Source organism: Neopsephotus bourkii, unplaced genomic scaffold, assembly GCF_033783945.1.
Source record: "Neopsephotus bourkii isolate Nb327-2 ecotype Australia unplaced genomic scaffold, CSIRO-AGI_Nbou_v1 NB_1471, whole genome shotgun sequence".
Taxonomy (NCBI): Eukaryota; Metazoa; Chordata; class Aves; order Psittaciformes; family Psittacidae; genus Neopsephotus; species Neopsephotus bourkii.
This window is the reverse complement of record NW_026901947.1, coordinates 595,585-608,384: the sequence shown is the minus strand read 5'-3', so window position 1 is coordinate 608,384 and position 12,800 is coordinate 595,585. Positions and strand designations below refer to the sequence as shown.

The following is a 12,800-nucleotide window of genomic DNA, read 5'->3' as shown; positions in this document are numbered from 1 at the left end:
CATGTCCATTCCTGCCCAAAATCAAAGTTTTTATTAAAAGTAAGAAAAAAGCCAACCGATCAGCAGGCAGAAACCAAGGCTGGGGAGCACTATGGTGAAAGGACAGCTTGACAGCAGCAGAGTGAGGTTATTCTGTGCCACTGGGGATATGGCCAGGCTGGCAGCCTCAGGCAAAAACCAACCTCCTCAGTTGCAGCTCATCCTGAGCTGAGTGGAAGCTGCCAGCCTGCAAATCTCTTGCACTGGGACAGCCATAAAGATGCAAAATCCCAGAGAACAAGTAGAGAAAAGCAGTGATTTTAATTTATTCTGTTATTATGATTTTTGTCAGTAGGACTGGATGATGCTTGCTTGACCTTGTGCTCACCAACAGGGAAGGGATCGTTGGAAATGTGGCACTCTAGGGCAGCCTTGGATGCAGCGATCATGAGATGGTTGAATTTGAGAACCTTAGGACAGTGAGAAGAGCATGCAGCAAGCTCACTACCCTAGACTTCAAAAAAGCAGACTTCAGCCTCTTCAGGAACCTCCTTAGTAAGTGTCGTAGTTTAACCCCAGCCAGACAGCTTGTTACCCACTCCCCCCCCTTCTTGCCCTCCCCCTACTCCTGGGGGAACAGAGAGGAGAATCAAAAAGAAATGCAACTCCCACGGGTTGAGATAAAGACAGTTTAGTAACTAAGGTATAACACAAATCACTGCTGCTACCACCAATAATAGTAATGATAAAGGAAATAACAAGGGAAGAGAATACAACACCTCATCACCAGGTGACCGATAACTTGCTCCCCCCAGCCCGACCAAGCACCAACCGATACCTCCTCCAACCCTGCAGTCCACCTCCCCTTCCGGCTAACTCCCAGTTCCCTCCTGGACATGACGTGCTGTGGTATGGAATACCTCTTTGGTCAGTTTGGGTCAGGTGTCCTGTCTCTGCTTCCTCCCGGCTTCCTTGGCCAAACCAAAATATCATTTTTATCAGCTCTGTTCCCAGGCCGAAAGTCAAAACACAGCACTGCACCAGCTACCAAGAAAGAGAAAAATGACTGCTACTGCTAAACCCAGGAGAGTAAGCTTCCATGGGATATAGCCCTAGAGGGCAGGGGGGCTCAAGACTCTTGGTCTTTAAGGATCACCTGCTACAAGCTCAGGAGTGTTGCATCCCAACCAGAAGGAAGTGCAGGAGGGCCAGGAGACCTCCTTGGATGGATAAGGAGCTGCTGAGGAAAATTCAAATGAAAAAAGAGCTTTATAGAAAGTGGAAGCAAGGACAGGCGGCTTGGGAAGAGTACAGGGTTATTGTTGGGGAAGCTAGAGACCAGGTTAGGAAAGCTAAGGCCCAGTTAGAATTAAACTTGGCTAGGGATATTAAGGATAACAGGAAGGGATTATACAGGTACATAGCAAATAAAAAACAGATTAGGGAGAACGTAGGCCCCCTCAGGAAGCTCTCGGGTGAACTAGCTACACAGGATTTGGAGAAGGCTGAGGTCCTGAATGACTTCTTTACCTCGGTCTTCACTGGCAAAGGCTCTGACTGCACCACCCAAGTCTTGGAAGGCAGACGCAGGGACTGTGAGAATGGAGACCTTGGGCCCACTGTAGGAGAGGAGTTGGTTCGAGACCATCTTAAAAATCTGAACGTGCACAAGTCCATGGGACCTGACGAAATCCATCTGCAGGTCCTGAAGGAGCTGGCAAATGAAGCTGCCAAGCCACTGGCCATCATATTTGAAAAATCATAGCAGTCAGGTGAAGCTCCCGACGACTGGAAAAAGGGAAATATAACCCCCATTTTCAAGAAGGGGAAAATGGATGACCCAGGCAATTACAGACCAGTCAGTCTCACCTCTGTGCCTGGCAAAATCTTGGAGCAGATTCTCCTGGAAGGCATGCTAAGGCACATGAAAATCAACAAGGTGCTTGGTGACAGCCAGCATGGCTTCACTAAGGGGAAATCCTGCCTGACCAATTTGGTGGCCTTCTATGATGGGGCTACAGAACTGATGGACAGCAGTAGAGCAGTTGATGTCATCTACCTGGACTTGTGTAAAGTGTTCGACACTGTCCCACATGACATTCTTGTCTCTAAATTGGAGAGACATCAATTTGATGAATGGACCACTCGGTGGATAAAGAACTGGCTGGATGGCCGCACACAAAGAGTTGTGGTCAATGGCTCAATGCCCAGCTGGAGACCAGTTACGAGTGGTGTCCCTCAGGGTCGGTGTTGGGACCGGTCTTGTTCAACATCTTTGACATGGACAGTGGGATTGAGTGCGCCCTCAGCAAGATTGCCGATGACACCAAGCTGTGTGGTTCAGTTGATACGCTGGAGGGAAGGAATGCCATCCAGAGGGACCTTGACACGCTTGTGCGGTGGGCTGATGCCAACCTCATGAAGTTTAACCATGCCAAGTGCAAGGTCCTGCACCTGGGTTGGAGCAATCCCAGACACAGCTACAGGCTGGGCAGAGAAGAGATTCAGAGCAGCCCTGCAGAGGACTTGGGAGTGCTGGTCAATGAGAAAATGAACATGAGCCGGCTTCAGTGTGCACTTGCAGCCCAGAAAGCCAACCGTATCCTGGGCTGCATCAAAAGGAGTGTGACCAGCAGGTCGAAGGAGGTGATCCTGCCCCTCTACGCTGCTCTTGTGAGACCTCACTTGGAGTATTGTGTGCAGTTGTGGTGTCCTCAGCATAAAAAGGACATGGATCTGTTGGAACAAGTCCAGAGGAGGGCCACGAGGATGATCAGGGGGCTGGAGCACCTCCTCTATGAAGATCAGCTGAGAAAGTTGGGGCTGTTCAGCCTGGAGAAGAGAAGGCTGCATGGAGACCTCATAGCAGCCTTCCAGTATCTGAAGGGGGCCTATAGGGATGCTGGGGATGAACTCTTCATTAGGGACTGTAGTGGTAGGACAAGGGGCAATGGGTTAAAACTTATACAGGGGAAGTTTAGATTGGATATAAGGAGGAAATTCTTTCCTGTGAGGGTGGTGAGGCACTGGAATGGGTTGTCCAGGGAGGTTGTGAATGCTTCATCCCTGGCAGTGTTCAAGGCCAGGTTGGACGAGGCCTTGGGTAGTACGGTTTAGAGCGAGGTGTCCCTGCCCATGGCAGGGGGGTTGGAACTTGATCATCTTAAGGTCCTTTTCAACCCTAACTATTCTATGATTCTATGATTTTTTTGTTCAGTGATCATTCAAGATTTAAGGGCAATATACACTCCCTTCCCTAGAAAACAGGCAGCCTGTGCTAAGCAGTGGGCTGGGGGAGGGTCCCCTGTCACCAGCACCTCCAGGAAACTGCCTTTGCTTAGCACTGGGAGTGCAAAAAACCAACCAGGACTGAAGCTAGCAAGGCAAACAAGGTGTCCTTCAGGCAGCACACAGCGCCAGTGCAGACAGGAGGCTACGGTGCCACCTGCACGCAGGGTGCTTCTGGCACTGGTCCCCTGTGGCTCCCTGTGCCTTGGCTGGGCAGGAGGAAAAGGCACTGGGAGAAGGATTGGAAAGGGATAGTGATTTGGGTGAGATAATTTTCAGCCAAATGGTACCAGGCAGCTCAAAACATCCCTGGAGTTTGCAGGAAGCCTCTGTGATGCTTGTTTAATTCCCCCTAGCCTGTGATGCAGGTGGGTGGAAGAGCTGTGTGTGTGCATAGGGAGCACACTGATTACAGGACAGAGACGCAGTGTGATGGGGCTGAAGCCTGGCTCTCCCATCTCTCCCCGTACCGTGACCATGATCAGCTTTCCAGGAAGCTTTTTCTTGCTGCAACAACAGCCAGAGGAATTTTGCTGGGGCCTGCCTGAGATTTACTGGTTACCCCAAGCCCAGCTGTCAGGGACCCACTGGGGCTTCAAAACAGCAGCTGGGAGATAAAGCATTTCTGAATGCTTTCTCATCCTCAGGGGAGACACATAAGCGGAAGCCACTATCCTGGCGTGGGAGAAAGCCCATGGTAATGAACCAGACATAGTGTGTGATCACTGGACACCACTGCCAGACCAAGACTGCTTTCCTTTTCACATCCCTGGATTAAAGTGGGGCTCTCCTTCTTCACCACCACACCAGTGATAGCACTGCTGTGGCTTCAGCTGTTTTCATCGGCATCTAGAAGATGTTCTGGCCCATCCCACATGGCACTTCTCTCATGCCACTGTGGCCATGCAGGGTCTTGGTGGCATAACAGACCCACTGATGGGTGACAGGGGTCTGAGCTGGTTTTGAAATGCTTCACCTGAGCACCAAACCAGCTCTGGAATGAGTACAACATTCTCCAGCTCCTATTTACTTTTTATATGGACCAGCTCTTGGCCAAACCCCTAAACAAAGGAGCTTTCTCCTGCCTTGGGGCCACACACAGCTTTACCTCCCAGATGCCTACTAGCAGCATACTGGGGTCAGCAAAGGAATCATCAGTCTCTCACTTTGGGATGGTGCATTGCAGCCCAGAGACCCCAGGACTCTCCTAAACTACTCAGTTACGTCACTTTTCTCTTTGCCTAAAACCAGCGAAAATCAGACCAAAAGTGGAGTGCACACTTCAAGCCTGCAGGTACTGCTGAGACACCTACTGGGAGAAGTCACCTCCATAAGCAGAAGGATGCGAGCTCATGTGGATCTCCATCAACACAGCTGGTGGCATGGGGAAACTGAGGCAGCGAGGCACTTGGGCTGGTTTCCTAATTGTCTGAACCCTCTCAGGAGGATGATGGCTGAGTCCTCTCCTGGGACCTGACAGATTGCATGCTTTGGCTCTAGATGTGGTCCCAAGAGACAAATGGATCCTATTAGGTCCTAACCTGTGCATGCCTTGGTGCTGGGTTTTAAACTTGACTGCCATGAAATTTCAGCACAAGCTTACAGGCTCGGATGAATCCATGCCACGTGCTATAGCTTCTTTCTCCTTGCTCAGATAGCTGAAGCTATGGGAAACACAAACTCCCTTACGCCTGCATCAGCATTCATCTGACAAGCAGGCTGAAAACTGGGTGCCTTCATCTTTAGGAGAATCACAGGCTGCTTTGGTAAAAACATACTCTGCTGCAACTGCCACCTTCACCAAGTAAATGAAATTATAAATACCTCAACGATCACCCATTAAACTGGGTAACAAAGGGCTGCATGTAAATTCCTTTGTAAACCAGAAGCGTGCAAGGCATTTCTTGCTGGGAAAAGATTATGAGCAGAAAGTGTTCCTATACTTAATGCTTGTCAAACTGTAGTAACAAGGACAGCAATCCAATTTATTTTAATAAGTAAGTTATTCTACAGTACTTGCCACACAAAACAAGGTCATGGTGTTTTCCTCAGATTTCATACTGAAGCATTTCTGTTTTATAAACAATTAAAATACCCAGGCCATTAAAGTCACTGGTTCGTTAATCCCTGAGGCCATTCCACAGCTAATGGAGGAGGCAGTTAGGAAACCCAGAGGAAATAGGCGACTTCATCCAGGTCAACAGGATAGTCTGTGAGCAGCACCGGGGTCTTCTCAAACAACTCCCCCTTGTAGCTGCGCCACTTGCCTGCCGGCAGGTAGACATCACGCTCCTGCTTGCCCATCTCCAGCACAGGAGCCACCATGAGGGTGTCCCCGATGAGGAACTGGGAGTCGATCCTGTGCGTGGCCTCGTCGCGGGGTGAGATCCACCAGATGGGACGGATGATGGGGTCCCCCGTGTCGGTGACCTCCCCGGCCAGCTCCAGCAGCAGCGGGGCCACCAGCGACTCGTGGAGCTCTGTGAACTTCTGTGCAATCTCCACCACTTCCTTGTCATAGAGCCATGGTGGGATGGAGAACTGCATGGAGGGCATGAAGGCCGACAGCTCCAGCCACCGCACGTACAGCTCCCGGTCCGGGATCTCCACCGCTCCATCGGTCTTGCCAGAGAGGAAGTTTCCTCCAATCATATCTGGAAGTACAAATGGGTACCCCAGCATGCTGATGGTGAGCACGGTGGGGATGAGGGACTTGAGGCCGAGCTCGTAGCCCCACACAGAGTCACGGTCAATGATGCGGAAGAAGCAGGAGATGTTCTGCGACTGGTAGCCCACGCGCACCTCGGCCAGCTCGTAGAAGGGAATGGCCATCTCCGTGTAGCGCCGTGACCAAATGCTGGGGTCCGAGAGCGGGCGGAAGGTGCTGAACTGCTTGGGCAGGTAGCTGGTCTCGCCCGCATCAAACTTGAAGGACGAGATGCCGTACTTGTGTCGGAGCTGGCGCAGGTGGCTCTGGAACCAGTCCCGGGCTGCCGGGTTGGTGAAGTCTAGGATGGCCCCAATGCCATTCCACCACTCCACCATGGCCGGCAGTCGCCCTGATGGCTCCTTGATGAAGAGCTGACGCTCGATTCCCACCCCAAAATTGGGGGAATCTGTGTGTATAAAGGGGTGGACCCACAGGGTGACCTTAAACCCATCTTCCCTTAGTTTTGCAAACATCTCTGTCACATTGGGGAACTTGGCTGGGTCAAAGTCAAAGTCCCCATAGGCTTGTGTGTACATGTCATCAATTTCGATGTGGCTGCAGTTAAAACGGTACTTCTTAATGTTTCCTGCGAAATGCAGTACTTTCTCCTGCTTGATATCTTTTTTGTAGAGGGCCCATGTGGACCATATGGGGTATCGGAAGGCGTTCTCGGCAGGGATCTTGGAGGGCTTGTTGAAGTACCTGCGCACCATGTACTTGTGGATGGAGGTGATGTCAGAGCCCACACAGACGCGGTAGCTGAGCTCGGGGAAGGGCTGCTGCCCCGGGGGGGGCTTGTAGGGAGAGTCCTTGTAGCGTGCCTGGAAGAAGAGGGTGCGCTCAGTGGCGTTGAAGCCCAGGTGGAAGGGCACGGAGTCGTTGATCTTGATGGCGGCTGCCTTGGAGGAGAGCCAGTAGCGCTCGAGGATGCCGCCAAAGCTGTCGCGGAAGGAGTAAACGTCGCTGGTCACGTAGGGCACGGGCTCCTGGTATCCGGCCAGGCGGATGGGCCAGTGCTGGGTGCTCATCTCAGAGCCCCCGTACCAGTGCGCGTCCTCCCAGAACATGGTGTGCTCCACGGCGGGGCCGTCCGCCAGCTCCTCCCAGCGCACGCGGTAGCACATCACCGTGTCCTTGGGCTTCACCGTCTGGATGAAGAAGTTGAGCGGCCCCCGGCCCGAGCGCGTGCAGCTCAGGATCTCGCCCTCCTTGGAGCACGACTCCAGGTCCAGGCTGCCCGAGCGGAACGCCAGCCGGAACACCACCTCCCCGTACTGGTTCCTGATGACGAAGCCGTCGGCACGCAAGTCCATCAGCTCCGTCTTGAGCCGCTCCGCCTTCCGCAGGGACACCGTGTAGTAGCACCAGGCCACCACCGCGGCAATGAACAGGATGAGGCCCAGCAAGATGGCCCCGAGCATGGGCCTCAGCTCTTTGGATGGCTTCTGCTTCACTGGCGTGACATTTTCAGGCAAACGCATTTCTTTGCCACCCCCCTTTTGAGCATCCCCATGTTTTCCCGCACGGTGGGTAATCATGCTGTCCATTATTCCTTTTTACAGCACCAATGCCTAGTTAGAAACTTTGCTGCTGATTTTGCTTTTCTCCAGCTGGTGGACAGATAATCCAAGATGCTGAATGAAGATGCTCACAGTCTCCTTTCCAAAGCCTGGCCACTCCCACCTGCAGTGTGATTTCATGAAAGAGAAGGTTATAAACAGCAGAAAACCAGTTAAATCCTGCTAATGGCCATAGCTCCTCTCCCCTTGTCCCTGCAGCTCTGTCTTGTTCTGCTCTGTGCAGTGACAGCCTGTTCACTGGCAGCTGGGCTGAGCTTTTTTGGAGCAGGGATATGCCAGCATTCCCATGTCCCTCTCTTGGCTGCAGCCTTGCTGCGTCCTGCTGAGGAAGGGTAAAGGGGTGGAAGTCAAGCCAGAGCCTGGAGGAGAATGGGGCCAGGGAAAGGGGCTGCTACCCAAGCGTACAAACTGGATATCTGAAGCTGATATGTTTCTACGTTAATTATATGCCTTGCTGTATTTCTCCACCTGTCCACTTCTTCACATCAAATGCAGGCAGAGAAACACAGCACTGATGTGTCCAGTCTCTGCCTGCTGTTCCCCAGCATCCTCCAGTGATGCAGCCAGGGAGTGATGTTTTATCTCTCTACACTGTTCCTGCACAGGGACATGGGGCTGCACACACTCTGTGGCACTGCGCTGCTTCAGGATGGCTGGGCAGAGCCCTGACTGTTGTCAGTCCTGAAGCCGTCACCCTAGGACAGCCCCTCTTGGCAATGGGAAAATAGGATGTTTCCCTACATCCGCCTCCCTTTTTTTTATCCTAATTCAGTTCCTGCAACTCCCAGTCTCCTGCCAGGCAAGACATTGTGGTGCAGTGGGGGTGGATGATATTTAGGCACAGAGTCTGAGGATGGGAATGTTAAAGTGAAGTTTTTGCAAGACCAGCACTACATTAAAGCTGGTTTTGCTGAGAAATGCACAAGAGGGTGACACACACCCCAGCTGCATCAAGTGTCACCAAGCCAGGCAGGGCAGTGCAGCTCACAGCATCTGACAGAGCATCTGCTGCCAACAAAAACAACAGGCAGGAAAACTGACGCAGGTGGCTCAAGGCAATGCGTTCCGTAGAACTGGGCTCCCTCCCAGCTTCCCTGTCCACATCCTGGGGTCTGTGTGCTCTGATAGGATGAAAATGTGCAGGAGCAGCCTGTATGGAGAGGAGGAAAAAGAGCCAGCTTGCTCATGCAATCTGTGCCCAGCTATACGTGCCGGGCATATTCACCCGCACTGCTATGACATCAGTATCTAAGTATACAGAGGTCGTAAGCCACACCGGGAGCCATTAAAATACCAGAGGTCACCAAGTTTGGTGTCAATTGCAGCAGCCTCCCAACCACCTGAATGAGCCACTCAGTCAGTATTTGTAATCCAGTCTCAGTGTGAGTTAAGGTTTTCCCGAGAAAAAGCGAAAGAAAGGATAACAGTGTTCCCAAGCAAGCCCTGGCAAGGGTAGGGGGTGAGAGAAGGAAGGTCAGTGCTGCCCCAGGGATGGTTTTGGGGCGCAGGTTGGGTTACATGTGCGCCCGGGGCACTCCGCCAGCCCCAAAGAGCTCAGAGCTGGCAGCCTCCCCAAGCTGGGCTGGCTCCTGACACAGCTGTGTAGCTCCAGCACGGGGAGGGGGGGTGGTTTCCAGCCAAACCATGGTGTTTTTGCAAAACAGCCTTTCTGCTTTGAAGCTGCCTGGATGCGCTGGAGCAGTCCCTGGGTGCCGCCCTCTCGGCTTTCCCCCTCTTCTTCCTTCCTCCTTTTGCCCTCCCAATCAGCCTGGAGGCAGGAGTCTCTTTTAACATGAGCCCCATCATTTCTCAGGGTGAAAAACAAGGAAGGGGAAGGGAGAGGGAAGCAGGGCAAGTCGATTTTCCAGGAATCCTGCTTTTTTTTTCTTTTATTTTTTTTTATTTCTTTATGCTAAACAACACATTAAAAAAAAACACCAAAACCAAAACAAAACAAACACACACACACAAATAAAACCCAACCAAAACCAACAAACTCAAAACAAACAAACAAAAACAAAACCAAAAAAAACCAAACCAAAACCACACCAAAACACAGGAACTCAGCAGGACTCAAAAATCCCTGTAAGAATAAAGGATGTGTAAGATGTTTCCCAGCTTGCTATGCAGTGATGTCTCTCCCAGACAATTGCTTTAAATCACTTGATTTCCCCAGGGGTAGATCAATGTCAGAAAGATGCTATATAAGGGAATCAGGCCTCCTGGGCCAAGCTGTACTGTCCCAAGGGCCATTTGGGTTTCCTTCCTTTCTATGATGTGGGTACCATAGGCCTGCCCCTCATGGAGGAGAGGTGAGATGTGATTTGTCAGTGGAAAGAGTAGACACATCTGGTGGCAGAGCAGGATGCAACTGGGGTTTCTGGGATAGATCCCACCAGGATAAGGGAGTTTCTGAAGCTGCTGACTCCTGAGCTGCAAGGCTTGTGTTTCATGAAAACATTAAATATCCACTGGCAAGCTGGCACCCTGAGTGCTGCTTGGGGCTGATGAGGAGTCCTGACAAGCGGTGCACAGGGGTGAACCAGAGCCTAGATCCAGCCTTTTCCTTGCTCCATCCATGGGGTTATTGCATCACAGTGTCCCTTTCCTGTGAATGGTAACAAAGCCTCTGTGCTCTGGTGAGTAGTTAATTAACCCACACAAAGTGCAACCGCTTCCAAGCAAGAATGGGCTGAATGCTTCCATAGCAACCCAAAATCCAGATGCCCCAGGGATGTATGCACTGCTGTGTTATATTTGGGTTTCTTTACCAGATCTTAATCTGATAGGGGTCTGGTCCCATCGAACCCCAAGGCCTTCCTTCAAAAGGAGCTGGGATTCCACACCCCAAGGATCTAAGCAGCCCTCAGCATGCACAGATTAAACATTGACATATCCAGCACTGTGATATCCAGAAAACAAGCCAGGACTTTAGACCCTCTTAAATAGGAGCTAAGCAAGGGCTTCGAGTGATGAACCACACATCAGCCAGCTCAAAGGGCAGCTACACACCTAAACCCCTTTTACATGTACCCTCAGAACCTTCTTCCTCCAGATCAAATCTATATCCAGCAACCCAACCCCCTTGGCACATGTGGCACAAGCTTGTCAGTCCTCAGTTAAGGTCTCAGGTATGTGATTCCTGAATCCGCAGACTTTCACCTTTCAACTGTATTTACCTACCTGCTGGTGCAGGGAGAGCATCACTCATCAAACAACCCATCAGGAAATAATTCTGTCTTTAAAGGGGTAGTTTTGTATATTAAGATTCTTTTTATAAAGGTTATCAAACACTTAGGAGTCACTAACTGGCACTCATAGGGAGAGTATACAGCACATCCTAGCAGAAAGTGCTATAGGCAGCTATAAGTCATGGTCATAAACAATTGCCCTGTCGAACTCCGCATGAACTGATTAATCATTTACCGAGGTCTTTTAAGACTGTTTCAAATGGGACATTTTAGCAGAAAACACACACAAACCAGAAAGCAGTTCCCATCGCCTCTGATTTCCCATGGCTGCCTGGCACATGCAGGCATTGTATGGGTGATTTATTGCTGAAAGGGGCTCAGGAGAGGTTTGCTCACCGTTTTTGCTGTGTGCATAGATGACATGACAAAAGAGGTATCTGCTATTGCTGCAGTCAAGGAGGGCGAGCGAGGGAGAGCCAAGGTTATTGCGTGAGCTGCCACAGATTAGCTACAAAGCTAACATGTCTTAACACAAGGGGGAAGTGGCTGGGGGGTGGATGCAGAGGGTGAGGTGACATTGCCATTGCTCTGCAGTCCATGTGGTGCAGGTAGTCACACCAGCATTCCTGCCAGCAGCAGCCAGCGCTGATGGAGCTCCTGCAGCAACCTCATCAGGCAGCTGAAGAGGGATACAGCCAGAATCTCTCCCTCGGAGTGGTGCAGGATCCTGCTCCTCCTGGAAAAAAAAGCTCACTTGTGTCCCGAAGCAGGGGGGATGTGACCCACAGCACTGTGTGCAGCCCTAACCCAAGCTCTGGGCTTTGAGCAATTCATGATAGCTCCAGCCAGGGCAACAGAGATGCCTCGACCTTTGGCCCATGGGGATCTCACCCAGATCTTTGGGCTGAAACAGCAGTTTGGGTCTCATTAACCCCATATCAGCAGCAGAGTCTGACCTCCCAGGAGGATTGTGGCTGTGTCCTGCAGGGATGCACTAGGCATGGAGAGACCTGCACCAGCTCACACACACCAGTCTGTTCTGAGCAGATTTATTCCTGGCAGCCGTGCTGATCTGGGGGTCTGTGCGCTGCTCCCCATGGCTCCTGATGCCTGGAGGGTTTTTAGCTGATCTCAGTGTGAAGGTGACTGCACAGACTCTGATAGCTTGTCCCTTTAGAAAGTGCTGATGCAAAGCGGGTAACCTCCTGGAAGCCTGAAAGTGGTGTAAGACCCTTAAAGCCATGCAAATCCAGCTCAGGTCTGAAGCAGAAATATTAACTGGGGTTTTCCCTATCCTGAAGATCCTGGTCCCTTACCACTGGAAATAAAGTGAAGTTTAATGAACAGGTCTTTCAGTCCTAATTGCTGTAAAAGGAGGTAGTGGAAGCCCCAATCCCATCCTCTTATATGAACAAACTTGTCCTTTCCAAATTGTCATGAAAAAAACCCTTCAAACTCTACTTTTTTCCCCTTTCCAGATCTCCCCCTTGACTCCTGAGCCTGCACACAGTGTCCGTGTGCTGCTCCAAACTGCAAGTAGTGGCCACAGCTTCCCACTGCATGCTGAGAGCTGCTCTGCCCGCATCCTTGGGAAGGAGCTCCATCTGCTGAGTCAGTGGCTGAGATTGAAACCCAGGTTGTATTGCCAGGCTTGTCACAGGCTGCTTGGTGACTGGTCACTGGGCATCCCCTGGGCAGCACCGGGCTGTCAGACCCTGTTCCATCAGGATCAGTGCTTGTGAGGAGCTCCAGGGAGTTTTTGAGGTGCCTCCCCCTGATGAAGAAGCAAACTGAGCAGAGAGCAATAAGCAAAGCATGGGCAAGGGGAAAAAAGGTCACTGTGTGCCTCAGCTGCAATCATGTGAGTAGGCTGAGGACAGTGGAAATATAGGAAAAAGTGGGGGGAAAAAAGGATGCTGTCATCTCAGACTGATCTGAATGAAGTCAATGAGTTGGGCTTGTGCCATGTGACGGAATAAGCCTGGAAGGGATCTGGGTCTGAGCTGGGCTTTCTCCCCCTTAGACCCAGGCTCAGTTGGAGGGTCTGCTCCA

The 12,800-nt window shown here is 51.3% G+C and overlaps 1 protein-coding gene across 1 annotated transcript; it reads right to left on the bottom strand.

The window, feature by feature from the left end:
* Window positions 1–5,193: 5,193 nt before the first annotated feature.
* Window positions 5,194–7,527, bottom strand: LOC133220720 (myogenesis-regulating glycosidase-like). The gene has a single exon (XM_061369014.1). It carries the CDS (start codon window positions 7,522–7,524, stop codon window positions 5,428–5,430), a length of 2,097 nt encoding a protein of 698 aa, XP_061224998.1. The 5' UTR covers window positions 7,525–7,527; the 3' UTR covers window positions 5,194–5,427.
* Window positions 7,528–12,800: the final 5,273 nt, after the last annotated feature.